At 45.7% G+C, this 26,704-nt stretch overlaps 1 protein-coding gene and 1 long non-coding RNA gene across 5 annotated transcripts in view; one reads left to right on the forward strand and one right to left on the reverse strand.

Annotated features, from left to right (window-relative positions):
- The window catches only part of LOC115079076, a 121,906-nt gene that overhangs the window by 21,302 nt on the left and 73,900 nt on the right, over positions 1–26,704 (reverse strand). For both annotated transcript variants that reach the window (XR_003853185.1, XR_003853186.1), the window contains exon 4: positions 2,691–2,781. This is a non-coding gene — a long non-coding RNA (uncharacterized LOC115079076). The remainder of the gene's footprint in view (positions 1–2,690; positions 2,782–26,704) is intronic.
- TRIM66 (tripartite motif containing 66) overlaps positions 1–26,704 on the forward strand; it is a 91,749-nt gene that overhangs the window by 3,397 nt on the left and 61,648 nt on the right. For all 3 annotated transcript variants that reach the window (XM_029582085.1, XM_029582087.1, XM_029582086.1), the window contains exons 2-4: positions 69–351; positions 21,367–21,470; positions 24,386–24,533. In XM_029582085.1, the coding sequence (XP_029437945.1) occupies positions 129–351; positions 21,367–21,470; positions 24,386–24,533 (475 nt within the window). In that variant the 5' untranslated portion in view covers positions 69–128. The remainder of the gene's footprint in view (positions 1–68; positions 352–21,366; positions 21,471–24,385; positions 24,534–26,704) is intronic.

The following is a 26,704-nucleotide window of genomic DNA, read 5'->3' on the forward strand; positions in this document are numbered from 1 at the left end:
TATAGGTTAGGGTTATTCCTGCTTGTTGATGGGTGATGGCTCACCCTTGCCTTCATGTTTGCTTTAAGGACTGCGTCACCTTTTGAGAAGCTGATCGGCGGCTGCCCCAGAGTGAGGCGGGCTCTGAGATGGAGACGGGCCGTCACCTATGCCCAAGTGGGCCTCTTTCTCTCTTTTGGAGTCAGAAGGTGGAGGACATAGATCTGCTGAGGACTTGCCTGATGTGCAGGCAGGGGCTACGAGGCCGAGAGCCCCGGCTGCTGCCTTGTCTGCACTCATTTTGTAAGGACTGCCTCTCCGATCTTATTCAGGGTTACAGCTACATCTGGGAATCAAAGGTCACCCAAGAAGGTAACAAGGATTTTTGTAGCTCAATAATAGATTTGTATGTTTAGGCTACACTGGTAGATCTGTTTAAATATTTTTGGGGTAAATATCAGTGTTGGGATGCACAGCATAGGGTTGGAGGCTTTCTACAGTGCATCTATCCAAAGTACTCTTAGTGCATCTCGAGCAATTGGTATCCACCTAAAGCAAGGTGCCCTTGAAGACAGAATGAGCTAGGATTCGGTCAGCTAGGGTAGTTCGGAGTTCCCTTCTGTTGTGTGTTCATATGGGGCTTTTCTTTCCTCTGGGCCAGAATGGGGAAATACCCTTAATATGTTTATAGACCAACTTTCTCATTGTTTAGTTCCAATTGATTTATAATATTTTTCAGGTACAGTAAGCCCTGCCTTAAAGAGCATAGTCTGTGGATAACTGAAGCAATAGGAAATAAAGTGATGTCCGTGAGAGGCAGGATTCCAACCCCGCAGCAGTTTAGGGAAGATTTTGTATTTGCTGATGTTGCATCTGCACAATATTAATGTGAGGAAATGGGTCAGGGCTTCTAATTATGAATGGGTGAACTTTGCGAGTTGAAGCCCAGCTTCAGCTTGGTGCAGGCGTGGCACGGATTTACCCCGATAAAACACCTTTGATGTGGGAGGGGGGGGGGGTCCCCTGCATCACCGTGCTTGTGCTTTTTAATAAGCAATGTCCAGAAGCCTTCGTGGCCACGTTCAGTAATTTATAAGTCCTACAGCTATCTGGTGCTTTAATCAGGGTCTTCAATTAGATTAATATTTTTTTAAACAGATTGTGGTTAGTTTTTAATAGTGATGAGTTAAGATACGGAAAGGATGCAGCTGACAGCGGTGAGAGTACAGTAGTCCTCAACTTAAAACGATGGGCATTAAATAACACACAGGGTTGCTTAGCACAAGTTTGCTGCTGCTGTTCAGTTTTCAGTCATCAAGGCTTCAACCCTGATTACTGTCCATATGCATCTCTCTCAAGCCTTCACAATTCATTTACCTGAAAAAAAACCCCCAAAATCCCTCAAAAGCAAATCATTCACCTTATGCTTGAGTTAAGAACTGGAAAATATCAGTCAAAGGTTTGTGTAGGCAGTCGCCAGCACTTACAAACACAGTAGTGGAAGTTCAATGTAGAGACTCGCATTAAGGATGGGGAGGCTCGGTTCTCTTCTATTCAGTATTTTTTTGTTTTTTTGGGGGGAGGGAGGGTCATTTTGTTACTTGTGTGTGTATTTTGTGTAAAATAGTGTACACTTTGTGCATTCTGAATTGCTATTTCCTTACAGCAATATTGTGTCTTTATTGGTTGGTTTGTTTCCAGCAAAGGCCTATCCTTACCCTCCATCTAAGGATCCTGTAGTGTCAGGTAGCAGCTGCGTAAAGCACAAACAGCTTGCACGTGGATGTTCCACAATGCAGGCAGCGTCTCAGCACAGCCTTCATAACAGCAGGGCTTCCAAAGCTTTGCTCCAGGTGACCCTATTGTAAGACTTGAAAATTCACAGGACCACACCAACTAGTAGGGCTGTGCTCCCCCTCCAACAATCTGGCTATCCTCATCCTCTGTGCACTCCAGCTGCTCCTCCACCCTCTCTGGTCAATCAACATCCCCCTCCCTGCCAGTGACTGCTTAACCTCCAACCTCCAACCTCCCCCCCCCTCCAAACCTTCCAGCCTGCAGTTCCTCTCTTCCTTAATCCACCTTCACATCTTCAGTCCTATTTGTATTCCCCTTACCTCCTCCACTCTAACCTGTCTCTCTCATTTCCCCTCTCTCCTATCTTTCTTCTCTCCTATCCCCAGTTGCTTATCTTTCATTCCTCCCTCTCCAGGTGGTTTTATCCCTCACCTCTAACTCCTGTGTATCATCCCTCCCTTCTCCAACCACCCTCTCTGCAATATTTTCCTTTGGGCCTCAGGGGCACGATCGCTACTGATGCCTGAGACAATGTTTTTTTTTCTTGAGTGGGTTCCACTGCAAGTTCACAGGCCCTGCTGCCTCCTCGTGCAGGGTTTCCTGTTTACCACCTCTGCTCCTGGAAGGACGGTGACACTGCTGTGCCTGTGCGCGGGGGCTGGCTCCCACCACCAACACTGCTGCTTCTGGTGCCTGAACAGTGCTGTCATTTGAGGCACCTGGGGACCTGCAGGTGGGAAGCACTGACCTCTACAAGGTTTTACATCCAGAAAAGGACAGAAATAAGAAAAGAAACAGCTCATACAACACCAACCCATGAGAATAAGAGTGGGAGAGGGGTCAGAGGCCTGCTGGTTGAGGCTTTACTCAATTTGTTTAAAGTCCCTGTCCTTAAGCCACAATTAATCACCCACCTTGGAGATGTTCAGTCTTTCTCCCAAACCTCCTCCTTGTCTGTCTTGATTAGATTGTAAGCGCCTCTTCGCAGGCTTCCCTTCTCTGTTTCTGTAGAAATAAGCAACAGTCCTAGTGGGTCTTCTAATTGCTTTGAATGGAAAGTGCATGCTAACCCTCCTTGGATGGAGAGCTTTATGCGACTTGCATTTATCATTTTAGTCAGAGCTTTCTTCCACTAAAGGTAGACTTGGTGTATGATAGAAGCTGCTGCCGCCAGCGCACCATTAAAATCCCGAGAACGTGCTTAAGAAGACAATCCCTCTCACCCAGCAGCAAACACAATGCTATGAATGTATTGGCTCAAGTGCTCGGCTCTTGCTGTAGGGAGGCTATGTGTGATCCTTGGAAAGGCACAAGCCTATGTGACCAGCCTTTCTTTAATTTGCCTATTGCCTTGACAGGAGAAGATTATCTGGCACTAACTATTTGGCTCTTGGGTCCTAAAGCCAAGCAGAGCCATTGGGCCTAGCTCTTATAGTTGCTACTGCCAAGCACTGGTTTTTGCCTTTTTATAAAAATATTTTCTGGCTGCTAATTGGTTCTGTAAGACAACTAAAAGAAAACCAAAAACCATAGTGGCAACTTTGAGAATTATCAAATGCTTCTGCCATGGCTTTCAAGAGCATCTTTCTCTTGATTGATTCCTAGATTTACCTCTGTATGCCAGAAACTACATCATAGCTTTTAGCCTGCTCATCTGACATTGCTGCCTAATGTCCCACCACCACCTTAAACTCAACATGGCTAAGGCAGAGCCCCTTGCCCATTTTCTCTCCTCTCTATTTCTGTGGATAACACTGTAACCTTGGAGTCATTTTGATGCCTCTCTCTACACGAGTCTGAAACAAACAGCACATTTTAGCAGTATTTCTTTATAACAAGGCCTGTGTTTTTAGACAAAAAGGAAGTGGAATGGTGGAGGAAGAGAGGCAGGGCTAAGGCTGAGTGTGAACTCTCTCACACACCCCCCACTCAATGAGAACTGGGAGGTGAAGAAAAACTGGGAGTTATAGAGCTAGGATCACTGGTGGATACAGAATGGGCTCTTTCCCCTCTAACTAGGGCCAGAGCAAGGGTCTTGGGCACCCTAGGTGGACCTTCTGCCTTGCAGATCCAGGCCCTAGCTCCAGCCCTGCCCTCATTCACTGAGACAGGCTCTCACTAAGGTCTAGATTTATCAAAATGCAATAAGTATCGCATGCAATAGCTAAAGGGGTGTGTTTTATGCTAATATACAGTTTATCGCAATTTGTGCTAACTACCTATGCGAAGAGCTAAGTTAGTGCAAATAGCGATAATATTTTCAGACTTTGTGACAAGTGCCAGACCTGTTGTATGTCCTGCATTCGAGAGAGAGAGACTGACTGACTGGCCATAATGTCTTCTCCCTAGATAGGTATTTGTATCCCTATGGGAGGCCCACCTAGTAACTCGAGGTGAGGTTTAGGTATTAGTGTAGGGGGTTAGGGGCCACTTTTGACATTCAAAGTGAGACGTATGAACAGAACAGTGGTCTCTGAAGATTTGATGACCTACAGAGAGAGGAAACTCACCCAAAGATGAGATTTGGGCAATGTTCTCTCCACCTAGCTTGATGGTCTCTCTACCTGGGTAACAACAAGCTAGGTGGAGAGAACATTGCCCAAATCTCATCTTTGGGTGAGTTTCCTCACTCCGAAGGCCTTCAAATCTTCACAAGAGAGCACTGTTCTGTTCGTACGTCTCACGTTGAATGTCAAAGTGGCCCCTAACCCCCTACACTAATACCTAAACCTCACCTCAAGTTACTAGGTGGGCCTCCTATAGGGATATAAATACCTGTCTAGGGAGAGGACATTATGGCTTATCTCTGTCTCTCCTTCAAATCAACTAAAACAGCCCTTGTAGGATACAATGCGATAAAACCTTACCGCAAGCTATCGCATGGCTTAACACTACTGAAAAAGGTGTAGTTAAAATTGGTGTTAAGTCTGTGCGATAGCACTTCGCACAGGCAGACCCAGCCCACTCCCCATCCCTAACTCCTCCTGTTTTTCAAATTTGCATCGCACCATACGATATGGTGTTTTCGCATGCGTTAACGGGGCTTTTTGCATGCGAAAATGCCTTAGGGGGTCATTTATCAAAATGCGCTAAGTGTGTGTAAGAGAGGGCGCATGTATGAATGAGACAAGGAACCCTAACACCATTGCTCTATCTACACACCCACCCACCCACCCTGCTTGTTTCTGCTCAGTCTCTGCTTCTCGGCTGAGAGCAGGATGGGTGCTCTTCGTGGCCCCACTGAGTCTCTACTCCTCTCTGCCATGAGTGGGAGGGGCTCTACTTGTGGCCTCCTCTGGCTGCTCTTTGCTGCCCCCTAATGGCTGGCATCCTAGGTGACTGCACTGGCTGTGCATCTAACTCCCTCCTCCCTGCCCTGGTGATCCTGATCCTCTGTAAATTCCCCAGGGATCCTAAAGCCCTTAAGTCTAAACCCCCTTATCCCTGGTGCTACTCAAGCCCCTCCTCTGCCTGGAAACTCACCTGCGGTAGCACCTCTCTTCCTTTCCCTCCTCTTGAAGCCAGAATCAGCTGGCTCCCCTCTGCTTTGGTGGGGGGGGGGGGGGGGGGGAGAGAGCTGACTGCTGGGCACTGTGTGCTGCTCTGACTCCTTGGACAGGGGAGTGGGGCCTGGAATTCAAAATCATCCTCTGCTTCTTCGGCTCCTTGGGTGTGGAAGAAACACCACATGCGGCTCCTTAACTCACTGTCTGCGCTCTCTCTTCTCCTCCACCATACCCAATCCTATCTCCCCCCCCCCCCCCCCCCCTCCGTTCCTGAATTACTCTTTTGGCCCTTTCACCCTCACCAGTACGATCAGAGGGGCCTGAGACGAGGGCAGGATAAGCAGAAGCCAAACGCACCTAGGACAGGCAGAAACAGTGGGGCTGATGGTCACTCTTCAGCTTTTTTGACCTTGGCTGTTTCTCATAACCTGAATCGTGCTGGGACATTGCACACAAATCTAAGCCACGTGGCTGCCCTACTTTCTGCAAGAAGTCGTCATTTCAGTCTAAAAGGGGTTAAAACAAAGTCCACGTTACTGTCATAGCCCACGGCGGCCAATCGTGTTTAAAAATCTGAATCGCCCCTCCCCCCCCCCCAGTGATGAAGTGGAGTTGCAGTACAAGTACATTCCCTGTTAACCCGCTGGCAAGCTGTAGCAGGATGTGGTCACAGTAAGCCTTCAGCTCAAACATATTTACTTGGTTTTGTGATTAGTCAGGATGCGGCAAATGCATCTCTGTTTTTAAATAATGGAATTTGAGACTAAATGAAACTGGGTGCAATTCCTTAGCAAGGCAAAGGCCCTGCCATGAACTGGCTCAGCTGTCCACCTTCCAGCCTTGCCAGCGTGACAGCAAGTGAGGAGAAATCTGGCCTGGCCTAGTTTTCCAATGTCTTTCCCATTGCTGCCTGATCCTGTTATGGCATCCATCTGCCACTAGATGGCAGCGGTGGGAATTTGTCCATCTTTGGGCACCAAGACTAAGTTTCGGGCCTTGGCACCTTTTCTTGTGCCTTCTCTTGGATATCAAGTGATATTGACTCGCCAAGGGGATTTCCCGATGATTTTATCCTGCTCTCCAGCCTGGGACGAGGCATCCAGTTTTACAGTCGGCCATAAAAAATCCAATAGTCCTAAGATTCTGTGGCAGCAGGGCCGGCGCGTCCCAGCAGGTGAACGAGGCAGTCTCCTGGGGCGGCAAAGAGCAGCCATGTAGGATCGCAAGCGGAGCCCATCCCACTCGCAGCCGAGAGCAGTAGAGGCTCGGTGGGCCAGGAAGCAGCACCCATCCTGCTCGCAGCTGAAAAAAAACAGAGACTCGGCGGGACACATCGCTGCCCATCCTGTTTGCAGCCGAGAAACGCAGACCCTCGGCGAGCCGTGAGCAGCGCCCATCTTGCTCGCAGCTGAAAAAAAGCAGAGACTCGGCGGGCCAAAGCAGCGCCCATCCTACTCTCAGCCGAGAGAAGCAGAGTCTTGATGGGCCATGAGCAACTTTTTTTGTGTGTGAGTGAGAGGGATTGTGTGTGTGTGTACGAGAGAGCAATGGTGTGTGAGAGAGAGGGAGGGAGCCTCTGTAGGGGTGCATGTGAATGAGACAAGGAACCTAAGTGTGTGTGTGTAAGAGAGGGGCCCTGACTGAGTGAATGATGTCAGGGCTGGGACCTGGGGAGGGGGGACACAGGTAGAAGGTTTGCCTAGGGTGCCTAATACCCTTGCACTGGCCCTGTATGGCAGCGGTACCAGCTGAAGACTTGCAAAAGCAAACCTATAATCTAGAGAGGCAAGGTGCTTGGAGTCATTAGATAACACTGTGGGTAGTGCCAGGGGTCCTTTCAGCGGTGGATTCACGATGTCGGACCGGCCCGGGTATTCACCGCCCAGGCCGGCCCAGGACACATCACGTGGTCTGCCGAGCGTGGCGCTGTCATGGCCACGCACGGCAGACCACGTGACTGGAGCGATTGGCCTACTGGGGGATGCCCAATCCCCCGATAGGCCAATCCGCCCCTGGGTCCTTTTCTGCAGCTTAATGGAATTTGATTCACTATAGGAGGTGAGAACAAACTGAGAGGCTACTAATTCCGTTGGCTACCCTGCAAATCAGCATAGAGACATAGAGAAACGATGGCAGAGAAAGGCTGTATGGCCTACCTAGCTTGCTCATTCATCCAATTTATCTAGCCCATCTCATCCCTAGAGATCCTCTGTATTTATCCCATGCTTTCTTGAATTCAGATACTGGTCTCGTCTCTGCCACGTCCACGGGGAGGCCGTTCCCTGCATCCACCACCTTCTCTGTACAGAAATATTTCCTAAGTTGACTCCTGAGTCTACCCTGCACTTTGCCTTCCGTGCAGACATAGCAGATATAAAAATGTTATGAGAAACAGTTGTTCTTATTGGCTGTATTGTGCTGGAATTCTTACTTAGTTCTCATTTTTGGATGCACTTTGGTTCAGACCTGTGTGCTTGCATGGCCTGTGAGAGATACTGGACCCCCTCCATTGTCTAAACTGCCTGGGAGTCAGGCTGCTAGCTCTGAAGTCCTTACTCTTTTTTTTTTTTTTTGTAACTTTGGTTCTGTTTCATAATAGGAAGGTTGCAATAATCCAAGCATGGTATTTTGATGCTTCGAGTCAATTTTAAGCATGAGTAATTTGGGTGGGGTTTCCTCAAACTGGGTCAGAGGTCATTAAGGCCCCAATATAATAAGAGCAGCATTAAAACTGAAATTCGGTGCACGGTTTCTTAAAGCACGCACATTTTACCTCCTGATCCAGTAAGCCTTTGGCATGCTCATGCCTCGGGAATTGGCAGTTCGGGGGTCAGAGAGCGAGAACGCCACGTGTCATGGTGACGTCACCGCCTAGGGCGGCTGCAGACCCTTGCACAGGCACTGTCTAGGCTGGGGAACAATGCTTAGTATATGAGGCCCTTAGGTTGTGAACCCTCAGGAGCCAGGGCAATGCCTCGAGTACCAGAATACAATCCGCTTTGAGGTGGTGTAAAGTGGAAAATAAATAATTTTAGCAGGGCTGCAGGTCTACGGCTTGATTAATTAGAAGGGGACATGATGGGGAAGGGGTATCTGCACGCCCCTGCCCACCTTTGCACCTATATGGCGATGCCTATGCTGCCAAAATTAAGTCTTTGTATAGCCAACACAGTTTTGCCTTTCTTAACATAGCACCTACCTGACCTCCCGTTTCTGATTCCCCTCCCCCACCCTGGTGATCCCCCGCCCATCAACAGTAGCGGGGAAAGTGCAATATATCTGTGCCGAATGTAAAGATTTCCAAGGGGTGGAAGCACTGCTGAGCGGAGTTGAACCAGTACGCCACAAAATCAGCACATTAAAGCAAGGTGGGCACTGCCAGCAAGCCATGTGGCTGGCAATGGCAGCAGAGGACTAGCAGGCCTCCTGCAGGGCTTGTATACTTAATTAAAGGACTATTCCAGCCAAAAGGGGCCTAATCTGGAGCCTGGAGATGACAGAGTGGTCTTGGCAGCCTCATTTGGACCTGTTCTGTTAATGCCATCATCCAACGGAGATGACCATGACATCAAATAAGTGTCCACCAGCACGAGGAGTGAGTTAGCATAAACAAAAGAATAATTGAAGCTGGCTAGGGTCCAATGCACGGGAGCCAGTATTGGTATCTGCTTATTTGCATTAATGTTGATGCTTTTGTAGTGATGATAAAGACCATCGTCTGTATCAAAATACTGAATAATTTTTTTTTATATATAATGCTGTGACCTTAGTTTTCCAATGACACTGGCTAAGGATCTGCATTTTGATGAGGGAAAGGGTAAAACTGAAGGACTGTGGGTGGGGGTAGAGTGGGTGAGCTTCAGCATACAGCCACCCGTGGTAGAGTAGTTTCCCGCTCTTAGGAGGTGGTGTGGCATGTAACCAATGGGGGGCTGGAGGACGTTCCTTAGAGGAAGCACGGAGTTAGAGACTCGCAATAGCTTTATTGCTTTTATTTTTGTTTTATTTCAGAATGTATTTTACAGGAGAGCTTCTGTGTCCTATAAAGGACATCTCTGGGGTTAGCTGGCTGGACACCAGGGCTCCCCTGTCTTAGGCCATGAAAGGTAAGACAGGGAGATAAATGTGTGTGGAGGTAGCAATGAAGAAAAGGAGAAAAATAGAGAATGATGGGGCATTAGGAGGAGCAAGGAAGACAGAGAAGATAAAACGGTGAAAAAGAAGGACAATGAGGGATGAGGAGAGACAGAGTGACGGTTGACCTAAAAGTGCAAGGGTTTACCCTCCTAGAAGGGCCGTAATATGCAGGCCGATGCTATACCGTGTGCTGGCTGCAGTGCGTGGTTTCACCTACGATTGGACACGAGTCCATAACCTCCTATGCAAAACGGGGGTTAGCGCATCCAAAACACGTGTCCAATCACATGCTTATCACAAGCAAATGCATGTTGATGAGGCTATTATCTATTCCCCCCATGCAAAAAAAAAAAAAAAAATGTGCGTCCAAGGCTCACATTTTTACTCATCAAAATTAACGCCTGCTCTGGAGTAGGTGTTAATTTTGGAGGAGCCCAAAAAGTGTACAGAAAAGCAGAGAACATACTGCTTTTCTGTACATTCTCCAGCTTAATATCGTGGCAATATTAAGTCGGAGGAACTAAAAAATTAGAAATGTCCCCCCCAAAATTTTTTTTTTAAAGTGTGCCGGCGGTCAGGTCTGTTCTGCAGGGAGCAAAGAGAGGGACCTTGGTGTGACAGTGTCTGATGATCTGGTAAAGCAATGTGACAGGGCAATAGCTAATATAGAGAGGAATAACCAGTAAGAAAAAGGAGGTGATAATGTCCTTGTTGAGGCCTCACCTGGGGTACCGTGTTAAATTCTGGAGCCCGTTTCTCAAAAAGGATAGAGACAGGATGGAGACGGTCCAGAGAGGGGGTGACCAAAATGGTGTGGGGTCAGTATCAGAAGACTCATGAGGAGAGGCTGAAGGATCTAAATATATATATTCAGGAAGAGAGGAGGTGCAGGGGAGATATACTACAGACCTTCAGATATCTGAAAGGTTTCAGTGATTATATGGATGTTGAACCTTTTCTATTGGAAAGCAAACAGTAGAACTAGGGGGTCACAAAATGAAACTCAAGGGGGGAGAACTCAGAACCAACATCAGGAAATATTTCTTCACTAAGAGGGTGGCGGATGCCTGGAATGCCCTTCCGGAGGAGGTGGTGAAGATGAAAACAGTAAACAAATTCAAAAAGGCATGAGATAAACACTCTGGATCACAAGAGGCTAGAGGATGGATATGAAGAAAAGGGTGCACAGGGGTAACCTGCAGGGAGCAGCAGCTGTTTCCCCTAACAGAAGGCATGGGGATCACTACCAGTAACCAATTAGCTTTCATAATTATGAGGCAATTGAAGCATTGCTTTCTGCTTTGGTGGGGGGAGAAAGGGGGGAATAGGATTCAAACAGCCAGCTCTGTGCCCTGACTTTGCCGTGGACATTAGGGAAAAAGCACAGGGCTGCTTCTACGGCCAAGTCCAAAAGCGAAGCACGTTCAAGCAGCAGCACTGTCTGAATAATCACGAAGGCTGCTCACCTTGTAAAAACAGTTTGAGGGTTGCTGGTTTAGATTGTAAATAATGCTACCCTTAACATAAGGCTTGGGGGTAACCTGCACGGAACGGCAGTTACTATCATAAGAAGCTTGCCGGGCAGACTGGATGGACCATGTGGTCTTTTTCTGCTGTCGCTACTGTGTATGTTACTTTTTACACTTCTTGTACTTGTTGGTTTATTGTCTGGGATCACAGTGTTGGCCTGGGATAAATTTCCCTAAACTGTGTCGGTAATAGATCAGTAAGAGCTTGTATAGCAGGGGGGTCAGTTCTGCACCTCTGTGATCCCCCTCAGATATGCTAGCACTATTGTTTGAGTTATATTATTCCATTTTGGATTGCTATTTAGATACAGTGATTGCATCATACAGGACTTCATAAAAACAGTGAACCACCAGGGACATGCACGCTACTCGTTTCTCTACCAGCCAGCCCTGTTATGATATGTTTACCATATAGGCACTTTCTGTACAATGTGAGAGTTCCAGCCTGGGATAGAGGTGCAGCATCACAATCGTTGGATTCTGCCTTGCGGTTTCTGGCCGCACCCTCTCGCCCTGCTTCAACCAAATGCAAGAAAACTGAAAGGAACCTTTCAGGTAAGAACTGCAGAGAGGAGTTAAGTAACATATTAAATAGCAGCCAGTGCCTCTTTCGTGACAAGAGAAGGGAGATCGCTGCCAGATGTGGGCCAGTGAGGTGTAATCACGTACAGTTTCCACTTTCCACAGCACGTATGCAGCACGGCAGCGCTGCTAATTAACACCCGGCATGTGCCGCTGCTGGGGAGTAGGTTGCGCTTCCAAGTCGTCATGCTGCGTCTCCTGAGCCAGGTGCTTCTGCCGGACATCACCCTGAGTGGATGTTCATGGGGAACAAAATTCCTAGTTCTGGATAACCGCCATTGGAGGCAAGTAGGTTTTTTGTAAAAAAAAAAAAATAAAATAAAATAATCTTAATATTTAAGTGTAGTTCAGGAGCAATCTGCCTTCAAAAGCATGTTTGACGGGGAGTTTTTTTAATGCAAGAATTTCACTGCATCCAAGCCAGAATTAGCAGGGACTAACTATTTTCTGCAAGCATATCTGTCACCTGTCTGGATATGGGCAGTGATGTAGGATGTTCTGGCTTAATTTCTTTATGCATAGGAGCACAACCGGATACCTAATGTCTTGGGAATGCATATTTCAACTTTTTCATGAACTGGCAGTTGGGTGGCTAAGGATGCATTAGAATGATAAGGTTCGTGGTGTCTGGTTTTGGAGTCTTCTCAGCAAGTGACTTTAGCACATGTTATAACTTCTCAGCACAGGGGTGTTTTCACTGTCTCTGTGTTCACTTCCCATGTCACCAATTTTATGTCACATTAGCATTGCAATTTTATTTAAAAAACAAAGAATCATTCCTGGTTAACGAAATGGACGCAAATTTGTCTCGGCATTCAATAACTAAATGTGTAGAGATATAATTGGAAAATTAAAGTTCTTTAGTGGTCAGCTGTCAGTTAGTTGGATGAATAAGGAACATGGCATTTCAGTAATGTGTTGGTTGACTAGGCATCGGTTTGGATGGAGAGTCAGGATGATTGCAATACTATGTGATGGTTGACTAGACAGGATTTTGGTGGAACAGGCAGTATGTTACCATTCTTACATTTACATTGCAATGCCCCCCCAATTCCAAAGCGCTCTGTAGTGCTTAATAAGAAAATTGTATATAAGACAAGAGGGCTGAATTTGTACTTAGCCTCGTTGTGTCCTGCAGGTGATTGTTTATTGGATGTTTAGCCCTTCCTTTTTCAATAATGCTCAAGGCAATCTTAGAGCATTATTAGTATTCAGGTACAATAAGTTCCTGCTGCAAAGAGCTTACAACCTAAGTGGGTACCTGAGGCAATGGGGGATAAAGAGACTTGCCCAAGGTCACAAGGAGTGTCAGTGAGGGGTGTGAACCCTGGTTCTAAGCCCCTAACCTAACCAGCAGCCGTGCCTCTTCAGCCTATGCTGGACGGTTAGTCAGTGCGCTGGCAGGGTAGGCACTATGTGTTGGATGAACTGCACAGATCATATCAGATGACCAAAAGACACTTGGTGTATTCACTATAAAGGGAAGGATGTTTTATGGGATTGGGATGGTCTTGAAAATGCTCCATCTCAGATTGCAGCGCTAGCAAACAGTGGTATTTCTTTGGCGAGAGAGGGAATAGAGGATGCTGGATGTAATTTGATTATTAAGGGTGACTGAAACCATTCTGTTAGAAATTTGGGAGCTGTGGGCTGAGGCTGGTGGGTGATTAGAGACCTTCGTTTTTTCAGGTTGTTGTGTTTTCATTTCCTGGGAATTTATCAGTGTTTATTACAGCAAGAACAAAGTTATATTTACCTGAAAAAAATCACGAGTCTTTTTTTTTTTTTTCCCCACTGCTTTTTCCCCCTTTTTGTTCTTGTTTTAATAGACTGATAAATTCCTGGGGAGAAAATATAAACAAACCAAAGGATGAATATGTGTAGGGAATGGGGAAAGAGAGGTGAGGCGTACCCCTGTGCTATACATAGCATTTGCTTTCCTTTTTGTGCATGTGTGTGTGTTTGTGGGGGAAGGAGGGAGGTGAGGGAGAGTATAGGAGAAGGAGGGTATAGGAGAAGGAGGGTATAGGAGAAAAAGAGAGGCATTAATCCAGATAGGTCTTCCACCTACACAAAAAAAACAAAAAACAAAACCAATATATTCAAATGGTAGACTACAGATAGATCTTTGCTGTGTAGAAATCATGTAAGCGATCTGTGCTCAGCGGAGGCTGGGAACGAGAGAAGAAAGACTGCAGTCCCCCTGTTTGTTAAATCTGGACTGGGGCCAAGAAGGAATCTGTGGCAGGGAGCCCAGCCCGGCCCTCCCCTGAAGTGGCATCATCTCCTGCCAGTCCCCTGCACACCGTGTTGCCTCAGCCGGGCCCAGGAGAGATTTCTGACTGCAGTTGCATCACCGGGGACCTTGAATTGCATAAGCAAATTCCGCCTCCGTGATGATGAACGGCGTGTATGGGTGCAAGCCTGGGAGTCATAAAGTTTTACATTAGATGCCTTCCTCCAGCTTCTCACAGAGCTGTACCCTGCAGAAGGACTCATTTATAGAAAGATAAGATTTGGCCATTCAGCATCTGCTCTGCACAGATTCTCCATGTGACCACGTTATTGCTTTGTACCTTAGGCTGCCCAGTTGACAATGGGCAACTTTATTAATCCATCCAAGTTCTGCCCGGAAGCTGAAACTCAGAAAAATCCAATGTCCATGGCCCAATTAACCCACAACCTTCCTAAGCACATCTGATTTTCTCTCTGGTACAGAGGCTTTGCATAGATACAGCTTGTGTGACACAGTTAATAGTAATATGATTTTTCTATCGAGTACTGTAAAGCAATATCCTTGTTTATTACCTGATAGAAAGTATTCCAAGGTTTAACATGGAGAATTAAAGGTCAACAAACAAATTGTAGGTGATAGTGCATTAAAGAGGTAACTTAATACATCTGTGACAAGCTTTTGAGGGTTATCCTCTCGTCATCAGGTCTGTGAGGAAACAGTGCAGTTACACTGGGTTTAAATAATAGAGAGTCATCCAGGTCTTAGTCAGCCTGCATGGGTCATTATAGTTCAGTTAAGAGAAAGGGTTAGGAGGTGGAAGTTGACAGAGGTGATGAGACAATAAAACTCTATAGTTGAAAGGGCCTATATCTGATAAGTAGTGAGAGAGCCAATGTTCTTAATTCCTTTTGTGTTAAGTTTCAAAGAATTTGAGCTATAATGACACATACAAGCAGCCTTTGACCTAGATGACTCTGGAGTGTTTAAAGCCAGTGTAACTGCGTTGTTTCCTCACTGACCTAATGGAAGATCATAACTCTCAAAAGCACATTGCAGATATATTAAGTTAGTCGAATACAAATGTATCGCCTACAACTTGTTTGACCCTTAATTCTACTTATCCGAGTGGACTAACATGGCAACCATGTTTAACATAAGAATAAAAACATGTGTATGCAAATATCTCTCATGTGCTGTAAGTTTACAGATAGTTTTTCTGTAGAATGGACCAGCTTGTGGCGTTGGAAAATCTCTGTCTACAGAATATTCCAAGGGTTTAGAACTCTCTGTGCATTAGATGCCCTGGCCGCAGATAGCTTGATACACCCACCCAATATTCAAACTGTAGTAGCTCCCTAGAGACGTTTAGAAGGCTAGTGCTGTTAAATGCAGTACACTATTTAGATTTAGAATGTCACATTTCTAATATCGCACATTTATACTGCTAATATCTTGGGGGAAAAAAGCTGTTAAGTCTCCAAGGCCTACTGATGTAAGAGACAATGCAGATTTCTTTATAGAAGTTCATTATCATCATTTTCCTTGCTCTGTTACTTCTCCTAACTGAGAATAATGGAGTTAACATGTACACATAAGGTCTGCAATTAAATGGAAACTCTCTCTATGTCTGGAAAGGTGAAACATTGCCCTACTCCTTCTAGACCATCTTCCACGGCTATCCATGATGGGGGCGGGGTGGGGCAGGAGTTCAGAGATGCTGAGGCCTAGGGAGTAGACGCTGGGCTTGGAAACAAAAGCTAGGGTCTCCTGCAGAGAGTGCTGCTGCCGTTGAGCCATCACAGCTTGCCTGAAATATATTTTCAATTACCAACATTGATTTTGCTTATTTGAGTTTTCCTAGTGGGCTCTAGGGTTTTGTCACCGTCCATGAGTACAATATTTAGTGTTTTTCAGATTTCCTACCCACTGGCATAGAGAATTCCACAGAGGAAGTATCTGTAGACAGCCGATATATGACCTGCAAGCAGGAAAACAGATTCTTAAGAGGGTGGACCAAACTAGTTTCATTTATCACTTACTGGTGAATTTATTTAGACAGGTATTTCCTGTGCATCAATACAAAAACAACTAAAAGTGAACATAAATACAAGGGGAGCCCATGCTTACGTCTAATTTTATAACTCGCCTTAAGTGTTCTATTTCATCAAACCGTGAGACTCATCTTAGTCATTGCCTGCAACCTGTTCTCTTACCTGTGCCCACCTTGGAGCCTAGTAGGCACACAGGACCAAAATAATGATGAGAATGAGACTTAATGTGCTCTGGCGATGAGGAAAGGCAAATAAAAAGTCATATTTGATCATTTGTGCGCTGTCAAGAGCAGAGCAGCAGGATCACTCAGTGCTTTTGTCTCCATCTGCCAAGATTAGCTAAAAGGCAACCAAAGAGGGCCGTGGTCTGAGAATTACAGAACAGCCTGTAAAATTTCAGGGGTTATTTTCTGGAAGGTCAAATAATTCTGAGCGTTTGTAAACATTTTTGTGTGTGTTAAAGTCAACATATTAATGACTGCGCACCTCAATTTAAACGAGAAAAGGAATTACCCACTGGAGGTCAATGACTTCCGCCCTCTTCACTTTGTAAATTTAGTTTTTTGTGTGTTCATTTTGTGGATGCTCGGCCCCTGTTATTGAACTGAAGCTCTGCATGCAGTGTATCTGTACCAGTGTAGGACAAACTCCGGCACTTTTTAATGGAAGCAGCAGTCGGGGAAAACTTCAGCATTAGCACCATATTATACGCCTCCTATTCCCCATAATAATAATTTAGTTTTATCTGGCAGCTTTCTCACGTTCAATCAAGAATGGCCTGGACTGGGGCTAAGGCAGAAGGGGCCTTCGTTCGCAGCCCCTCTGATCAGCCCCCCCCTCCCTTCACCCAGTCTCTGCAGGGGCTAACAGAGGCCTGCTGGTGTGATTATAAAGAGGCCCAGCTTGCTTGTCTGCACTTGTTGTTGAATTAAAGTACGGTTTTGTCCAAACCGCAGTGCTGGAAGAGCTAGCGCACCAACCACTGCACGTCCTCTCCTGCTCTGGCTGCCCATGCTCAGCCAGGCGTTCGTTGTGAGCATGGTAAGAGAGCTGTTAGTGCCACTCGGGCATAACCGTAGCCATACAGGTGTTCAGAATAACTACTTGTATTGCGAAGTCTCAGCGCTTTGGCTTATATTGTGAAATGGAACATCGCCCTTGGAAATAAGGACCGATTTCAGAACATTTACCACTACAATGCCCTTTCGTAAGCCATGGTCACTAGGGGACTGTAAATTAAAGCCTTGTGCTTCCCAACTGTTGATTTGTGAATGAGGAAGATGTAGTTATGCAAATAGAAAATGTCTGACGGTTTACAACCATTAAAGCTATCTGGGGCAAATGATATGGGAAGAGGGGGGGAGGTGAGCACCTTAAGATGAAGGTGAGTGGATGAGCTGGAAGGTAAATTGCCTAGTGCCTAGGCATTGGTGATTAATAAATCTTTATTAAACTATCTTTGCCTCACAGCTTTAAATGCTGTGAGGCAAAGGCAAAAACAAAGCAACCTGGCTATTCACTGAGGCCCGTGGCTCCTAGGGGAGACATATATGTTGCTGCTAAGCAGATTTTCTGCTTTGTCAGGTTAAGTTACTCTGAAATTTCAATTTGGTGCTTCTGTGTAGTTTTTGCTCCTGCGTTCGTGCTGTTGCTGCTTTATCTACGGTCCTGCTAAGTTAAGTTTTTCTGAAGTTGACCGCTCCTACTACGCAGGCCATTGCCGCTGACTTGGCTGTCGCATCCCTCGCATTGTTGCCACTGTTTTCTTGCGTTACTCTCGGACTTAGCCCTTGGTTTACTCTGTAACGCGCTCTCATCCCTCTTGCTTGACAGGCCTGTAATAAATGACCAATGATGATAGTGACTACTTACAAGTTCAAGTTTGTGCAGTGTTAGACACGAACAAAATTACAGTAAACCTGTTTTATATTCTCTCCTTCCTTCCGGTTCCCACAAGGAAGCTTAGAAGGTGTCCCATGGTCTTGCAGCAGCCCCACATCCTGTCTGGTCTGTTCTGTCCTCGCACCTTGCACTACTTATCTGCATATTCATTAATTCCTTTCCGTCCGTTCCCCCCCGCCCTTAATTCTTAGATATGTATGTAAGTTGATTTTCACCTCACCCGCAGAGCCATTTTGACTTGGTAAACAGTCAGAATAGTGCTTCATTTTATGTTTTTCATCTAGGTCATTTCCTGTTCCAAAACCGGAGCTGTAAGTGGTTCTGTGGTGTACAGTAACCTGCTGGTATATTGATTAGACAGAAGCACCCAATACACTGGGCATCACTATAGTGCATAGTTGTGATTTCTTTTAAAAGGAGACCAGATAGCTTCATGTCATAAAAGACCGAGTCAGCCAGTCCTGGTTTTACTCCCCGTTGCATCTGTAAACTCATAGTCCTATATTTTAAAGAGAAAATGGAACCACGAGTCCATTTTTGACCTGGCAGTTTCCTCTTGTTCGTTTGGGCTTCATCTCAAGTAGATCCAGGGCTGGAACCTGGGGGGTCTTCATTCCCCCTGTTTTCTGTCTCTTCCCAACTTTCTTTAGTGACGCCCCCTTGGCCAGGAACCATGCACCAGGGCTCCTGCCAGAACCCTGTAGTCATGGGCCCTAAATATGGCCACCAGGTGCCACTGTTGTGCAAGGACTGTGATTCCCTCCCCTCTCAGGGGCTGTGGATGCAGCACTTCCAGCCCAGTCGAACCCTGAAGAGAGGATGAAAGGAGCAGATCAGATCTAAAAATCATTGTGCATCGTGATTTTGATTTAGCAGTTGAGCGAGACACAACAGAATGCTTGGTTTATGTTGTACTTCCTTGGGCTAGATCGGATATTAATGTGAATGTAAGGGTCCAGCTCCCAGCAATGACTTATGCAGCACCTCTCTTGAATTCTTCTGCACCCCCGTTTGATTTTTTGTTTTTTTTCCAGCATTGTCTTTTGCACCAGAGCCAGTTGAGTCACTCCTGGTTTTAATTCATTGTCTCCATGGACTTGTTCTTGTCTTATTTAGCACATGGACTGGCCCAACCTATCCATAGGGCATCCAGCCAATTGGTAATCTTGTCGGTTATTCCATTTTACTTTTCATTGCCAGGGCTGGATTTAGTCACATTGGGACCCAAGGCATAAACTAAGGTGTGGCCCAGCAGGAGATAAGTGCCCTGAAGCTCGTTTGGTTTCACCAAGGGGGGGCACTTGTGGCTCTGGAGCCCTGGGCAATTGCCCTGTTTGCCCTCATCCCTGACACCAGTCATGTTCATTGCACCTTTAGAGCAAATGGTGCTCGGTGCTCTCCATATGAACACGGACTCATAAACAAACCCAGACATGTGAGCAGGTCACCTATTTCTTATTCTCCGAGGTTACCAGACAGCTCTAGGTTATCAGGCCCAGTTTGCACTCTGTTCTTCCCTGGTTTCTTTGGAGTGTTTTGCCCCATTGCATGCCTCCCCTGCGTGACATCAACAGGGAGACAGTGGAGGCTGCAGTTTCACTTCGAAAGGTGCGAATCCACAGGGCTTCACCCCTTGGAATGCTCCTTCGAGTATCCTGACAGTGAGGTGTAAGAGCAGGAGATGTCTTGTAAGAAATGTTGGAGTAGGCCTATTGGTTTACCTATGAGTTGGTGTATTTCTTGCTCTCTGTGGATTGATTGGGTGTTTGGGGGAAATGTATTAAAATGTAATGATAGCATTGTAAATATGTGCTATTTATTGTAGAGTATGGGGACATGTTCATTTTTATAAATACATTATTTGGGAAAGGTGAATTATTAAGAGGGAGGAGGAATAGCCTAGCGGTTAGAGCAGTGGACTACAAACCAGGAGACCAGGGTTCGAGTCCTGCTGTCGCTCCTTGTGACCTTGGGCAAGTCACTTTACCCTCCATTGCCTCCAGTACAAAAACTTAGATTGTGAGCCCTCTGGGGATAGGGAAATGCCTACAGTACCTGATGGTGTGAGATCAAATGTCAGTATAAATAAATATTAGTTGTATAGTTTGTCACAGCTCCTTAGAGTGAGAGGAAAATGTGGCTGTAGTAAGAATTTTATATTGATGTTTTATGAAGATGCTGAACTGTTGATTCATTTTATATATGTGTGATATTAGGCTAAGTGTAATGCACATTAGGTACAAGTTAGTCCCATATAAAAGCAAGAGTAAACAAAAATTACACTGTATTACATTGCAGATAGCAACATTTTGATTCTTTTCTAGGAATTTCCCTAAGAACAGATACTTTATAGGTCCATACAGGCATTGTGTTGGGAACGTAGAACCAGAACTGGTTTAACTACTCCATGGTGACTTGGAGGCAATTCATTTGAATTTTGACCTGAAGATGAGTTTTAGCTATCGAAAGCTTGTCAAGAAATGCATTAGGTTAGCCCAATACCAAGGTGTCACCTGACAGTGGGGATGTGTATTCCTTACATCTGTTTTGGCAGGCACGCATGTAGCTCGCTGGCTTTCTAGTACTCGTGGGAAAATGGATAGTATGCGTATATCTCATTATTAAAAATACATGCATACTCTTTCCTGTGAGTGCTGGCAAGTCGGCAAGGTATACACGTCCCCGCCGAAACAAATGTAATGAATGCACATCCCTACCTGATAAGAGAGAATTTACTTTTTATTACCCTTTATTTCTGTGCATGTTGGTGTTTTCAGTCAGCGATGATTGGGTGGGTGTCTAAATCACAAAGTCCAACATCATGACCGACACTACTTGGTAGTGAGACTGTCAATTGGATATTTTTTCGACCTGGCAGTTTCCTCCTCCTCCTTCTGTACTTCCATCTCAATTGGAATCAGGGTTAGGATCTGACACCATGAGCCTTCGTTAGCCGCTTCCTGGATATCTTTTCCCCAATCTTATATTGCCACGCCTCCAACAACATACCTACTCCAGTCATTTACAGTTCTGGGTCAGAGGCCATGGCACCAGGGCTCCTTCTGGAAGCCTGCAATCATGTGCCCTGAATCCAGCCACCTTTCAGCAGCGACCACTGCATCTTCCTCCCACAGGGGGACTGCGGATGCTGCTTCCTCAGCATCCGTAGCCCCAGCCGACCCAGGGAACGGAAGACCCAAATCGGGGTCTGAACAGGGGGTCTTCCACAAAGCAGTAAGTGAGCCATCAGCCTGGCCTCCATTGATTAGATATTTTACCCTATCAGACTAATTCTGAAACTAAGTGAGACTTACTTTTTTAGAATTTGATATTTTCCAAAACTCCTCCTCCTAATGAATAATCAGAAAAGTGGAGTGATTTTAGGCAGCTGTTTATTATAGTGCAGGGGGGCTATATATTATCAGTTCACATTAGTCGTTACGTACATTTAAATGCCATTTTATATTGGGGAAAAGTTCAATTTAAAAAACATTTTTTTTTCCTATAGCATACGATGTGTAATTTAGAGGTTAGGTTTTAGGAACTGTTGTTTCTTAGAACAAGATAAAAAAAAAAGTACCGTGTCTCTTAGGTGTGGTTAACTTCATTTCCTGGTTGACTCTGTTGTGTCTCTTTTGTTTGCTCAGGTATCATCTCTTGCCCTGTGTGCAAACAGACCTGCTTCACAACAGATGTGGTTGAAAATTTCTTTCTGAAGGACTTTTGGAAAACAAATCCCACTATGGCAAGGGTAAGTGTAGACGCCTCGGGCCTGGCTTTATTGAAAGACTTTTCTCTATTCTGTGCCTCTGGGAAGCAGCTTTCTGATCAAGCAGGCCCTTCTGGCATAGCCTGCCTCTAAATAAATAAATAAATAAATTTGAGTAAAGTCTCTCGCCACCTCCGATACACTGGATGGGAACCGATTAAAGCGTTCAAATGTCGCTGCCCTTGAAAAAGAAAATGTTCTGTTTCCTTTGACTGAAAGAAGATTTCATGGAATCCGCCAAGGAAATGATAACATTCACTTGTTTTCAGTCTGGCATTGTTTGAACATTTGAACATTTTATATGGATAGAAATTATACAAAAACCCTTTTGAGAGATTCAAGTGGAGTTCTCATTGGAGTATGGACTCTTATTGTTAAATACCTTCTGGGTTCGAGCGTGGCAGGCACACGTACTCTGTTACAGGCTTTCATGTGCCCCACAACATTACATTTTCTCGATCATCTCAGTATCGCTTTTTTTTTTTTTATTGTGTTTGAGTATCTTAAGTGGTATCGATGGCCTTAATATAGTGATTTGTTACAAGACTCAGTCCTGGGTCCACTTTGAGTGTTTGATAAGTGATACTGGTTAAGAAGCTAGTGGGAAAAGCTTGCCTATTTTATAAAGGATGATCAGATCTTTAACAGACTTCAGATAAAGTACAACAGATGAGGAATGGGCTAAGAACACTTGAGGAGCGACTGAGAGTTTGGCAGCTAAGATTTAATGCACAAAAGGATGGTGCAGAAACCATCAGGCGCAGTACTGATGTGCACCGAATACAAAAGGGAACCTGAGGGTTGAGAGCTAAAAGGCTGCAGGGTACATCTGCAGAGGTTTAACCAACAGAGCAAAGGAGACGACACTACCTGTGTAGGAATAATTGATTAGACCATATCTGGAGTACTGTGTCCAATTCTGGAGGCTGCATCGTCAACAGAAGAGAGACCATCCAGAGATGGGCTGCCAAACTGATGCAGACTGCAGCAGAAGGCCTATGAGATGAGATTCTCTCCTTCCTAGAAGGAAGGAAAGAGAGGAGGAGTATGAGAGAGACATAAAGGCAGCCCTTTTGTTTTAGATTAAGGGAAATTTAGAACAGGGGATTATTGTATAAGGCTAAAAAATGAGCAACACAAGGGAATTTTCTTCACAAAAAGGGTGACGGATACACGGATGTGGTAAAAACAAACAGTACGGGAATTCACGAAAACTTGCGATAAGCACAGAGCTCCTTAGTGTTAGGGATATGAAGATACAGCAACGGGAAGGGAAACTGGATGAGTCCTCATATAGTCTACGTTTCTATGAATTATGCGACTGTTTGCTTTGTATACAACTATATAACTTTATTCTGCATATTTTAATTGAAAAGAAATTGCTGAAAGGCTAGGGAACATATAAGCAAATATTGCATATCTTTACAGCATGGCTCTGGTTTTTATTGAATAATTTAGACTGATTTCACAGACACAGCTAAAGTAAAATACTAATTCTGAGTTTTATTGGGTGGTTATGTCTTAAGGTGTGTGTGGTAGTTTGATGTCAAAATTAGGAATACAAACATGCAAAAGGGATCAAGTAGACACCTGAATATTTTTCAAAGGCATCAATATAAGGATCTAAATACCATCAGATACCTACACTCCAGGAGAGAGGGGGTGCCAGCATGGCCATTTGGCTAGGGCCTACAATGTTCGAGGGGCCTACTTTTGTTGGGCAAAATTAAAAAAAAAAAAAAAGCTAACTATATCTATTTCTAACATGTATAAATAAAAATTTCAATTGTAATTGAAGAATTTGCTAACAAAAAAGTTCACAAAGCCTTCTTAAATAAATACAAATTATTTGGGACATTTAGAAAACGATTTCTCTTATTAAGTATCAGATCAGAACCTTACGTAGGGGCCTACTTTTCTTAGCTGGCACGGGCCTAATTCCTGCTCTCTCCAGCCCTGGATACCTAAAGATGAGACATTCCATAAATGTGAAACATGGCCTCACAGGAGATGCACAAAGATCAATTTCTGTACATTGGACTTCTAGAAATAATGTACGTTGCAAGTAAACCTACATAGAAATCCAAGCTTTGGCTCCCATTGTCTATTTTACGATGCAGCTTCCCACTCCATGGTTGAAACTCCGCTAATGATTCAGTTTCCCGGTGGACACAGAATTGTGACCTGGAAGCGGATCTGTCACGTGGGCCTAATCAGAGATCTTAACTCTTGGGCCCGGCCTGGTGCTGTGCAGAGCAATGCGGAGGGACTCGGTCTGATTCCTGGGCCAGACCTTCCGCTCCCCAGGGTGGCTGGGGGCTGGGAATGCAGTGGGAGGGCGCCTGGGGGGGGGGGGGGTGAGGGAACCCCGGCCATCACACAACAGAAACCCCCCCAGTGGCTGGGTTTAAGGTCCCTGATTGCAGGGGTTCTTGAATGAATCCCTAGTGCGAGGCCCAGAACCGTCGCTACAAAGGCTATTTATAAACATTATACAAAATGTTCGTGGAAGAACCTCAATTTGTTTCCTAAAAATCTTAAAATCAGGAAGAAGCCGAAGCTCGTCTGGTAGCGCCTTCCACAGCCCTGGGCCAACCATAGACCAGGCTCGGTCACGAGTCGCTGGTAAATGGACCTCTTTAACCCCAGGGAGCTCTCCGAGGTGCATAGACAGGGACTGATTTACTTAAATGTGAAGGGGCTGTAGCCAGCTGTGACTTAAACATTAAAATGACTGGTTAGCCCCCAGCCCCAATTTCTAGTGAACTGGAAACCCATTAGGCGCAGCAGGAAACTGCCAACGCTCCCCTCCCCCCTTGCCCCATCAATATACTTATTCTTTTCGGTAGACTTGCATTTAATTGTACCTTTTCCCTGTGCTATTTTTTTTTTTCCAGAGCTGCTTTGAATGCATGGAAAAGAAGCCGGCCCATAGCCTCTGCACCAGCTGCAACAGGTGGCTGTGCAGTCCCTGTACAGAAGAGCACCGGCATGCCAAGGACACGGGAGAGCATTTGCTGTCGGTCCCACACAAGGGCTATTCAGGTAGCAAGGAAGCCAGTCCTGGGATGGAAAGCCTTGCACACTAGCCGGTGTCTAGGCATGCAGATAATGTGATTTGTATGGCATTTTATTCAAGGCTTCGATGCACTGGGCACCTCTTCTGGATTGTTTGGGTTTCAGACTTTTTTTTTTTTCTTGCGCCCAGTGGTCGCTGTGGGTTTTTCTGTGCTACGTGTTACGTGCAAAAGGCATTCGTTTGTGCCTTTACCGAAAGCTGCTCTCACACCTGTGCCTTCCTAGAAACCAGGCACGCGCTCTCTCTCTCTCTCAGCAGGTGATGCTGAAGTTGCACGCTGTCTGTCACCTGTTTTTTTTTTTTTTTACATTTGTATTCCGCCTTTGGAAAATGTTACAGGTGACCGATCCTTGCGCACGTTCACAAATGCCCCGACAGTGCCAGCACCCCCCAGGCATTTACTGCTTTTCTGTGAATAGCTTCCTAACAGAGCATGCAAGAAGTTAAAAGAAAGCCGAAGATAATGCAGGGGAGCAAACGGTAGAAGCCTGGAATATGTTGAAGCTAAAAGCGACGGGCCTCTCTTTCCTTCCAGCCGCAGTAGCACAGGGACCCTACTTCATCTCCAGCCTACACTTCAGTTCCCTGCCACTAATGCTCCCCTGGACTTGCCCCCAGGCGTTCTTGGTCCAATACTGTTTTAACCTTTTCTGCCGTCACTTTTCAGGTCCCCTCCTTGAGGTAAGAAAGCAACAGGTGCAATTACAGAGAGTGTTTGGGCTGGGATAAATGTCGGAGCCCGCTCCTTTTGGCCGACTGGTTTTACAGCAGACATATTAACGGCCTAGAAAGAGTTCCCGGTTTCCAGCGCTTTCCTAATAATCCAGAGCCTTTAACGGTTTATTGAGGTTCAGAGCTGTGGATTTTAATATGCAGAGCAGTTGTAAGGAATGAGGTGCACTAGCAGAGTAAAATGTGGATGGTTGCATTGCACCTGCCAATACCCTGTCTGCCTTTTCATACTCGTCAGAACAAGGAACTCACTTTCCTATGTCAACACGCAAAAATGTGTTCTTGGAAGAGAGATGACTGACCCCAGAATTTATTTTTACAAAGATGCTTAATTTTGTTGAGCTGTTTTCAGACTTAGAAGGGTTTATATTCTGCCACTGTGCGGCTTGTGAAGTTAGCCAATATATTCAGCGGCGGAAGGGGAAGAGACAGCCTTCCAGAGGAATAGAATGACCTTGTGGTGCTTTTTTGCTCCAAGTAGATGGTGTCACTCGTGTAAGCAGTATCCCATAATAGGGATTACGGGTAGGGCAAGTTATTTACTCACCCTTTCAAGCTAAGCTGGGGAAACTGGTGCAGTGTCATGGAGGCCGGGGAAAATATAGGAATGTGGACTATGACGACAGAGAAGGATCATAAGGGCCAATCCAGCCTGCCGGGAGCGGTGCCATAGACTCCAGCTGACCTCTTGCTTCCTTGCCACTGTTATGACACATTTCAGGGGAGTGTGAGAAAATGCTGTAAACGATGCTGTCCTGAGGAATGAAACGTGGGGGAAGAGAGGTTAGATAAGTCCTTTACCTTCCTGCGGGAGAGGCTCTGGCCAGAGTAACAGCTAACAGCAGTTACTAACAGCCACAGAGGCGTTCACGGAGCGGGATGCCAGTGGCCAGTGGTTGGTGTTCCACCTTCACGGAGCGGAAGGATGGAGGGCTGCCATCTCAAAAAACAAAAAACAAAAAACCAAACAAAACAGGGGTGGGTAAGGGGCAGGGGTGTGGCCTGCTGGTTGCAGCGGTTGCTACCCCTGATTGAGCTGGATGTTCACTAGGATGGCGCTGCTCTCTGTATTGGTGGAGAGGTGGAAGGGAATTGGGGCCAGAGGGTGCTGGAAGCCAATAGAGACGGGTGGGAGGGAGAAAAAAGGGGGAAAAAAAAATGGATAAACTGCGTAGCTTGCTGGGCAGACTGGATGGGCCGTTGGTCTTCTTCTGCCGTCACTTCTATGTTTCTATGAACTATTTGTTCCCCCTATCCCTTCCCTTCGCCCAGCCCTGCTCTCCTGTCAGGGCCACATCAGTGTCCACTTGATGATGTAATATTTGTCTGACTGATGCGGGAGCGCTGAACCGCCTTCGCATGACCTCTGTATGTGGCCACTGCAGTGCCGTTCTCTTCTTCTGCA

This window comes from Rhinatrema bivittatum, chromosome 17, assembly GCF_901001135.1.
Source record: "Rhinatrema bivittatum chromosome 17, aRhiBiv1.1, whole genome shotgun sequence".
In the NCBI taxonomy this organism is placed as follows: Eukaryota; Metazoa; Chordata; class Amphibia; order Gymnophiona; family Rhinatrematidae; genus Rhinatrema; species Rhinatrema bivittatum.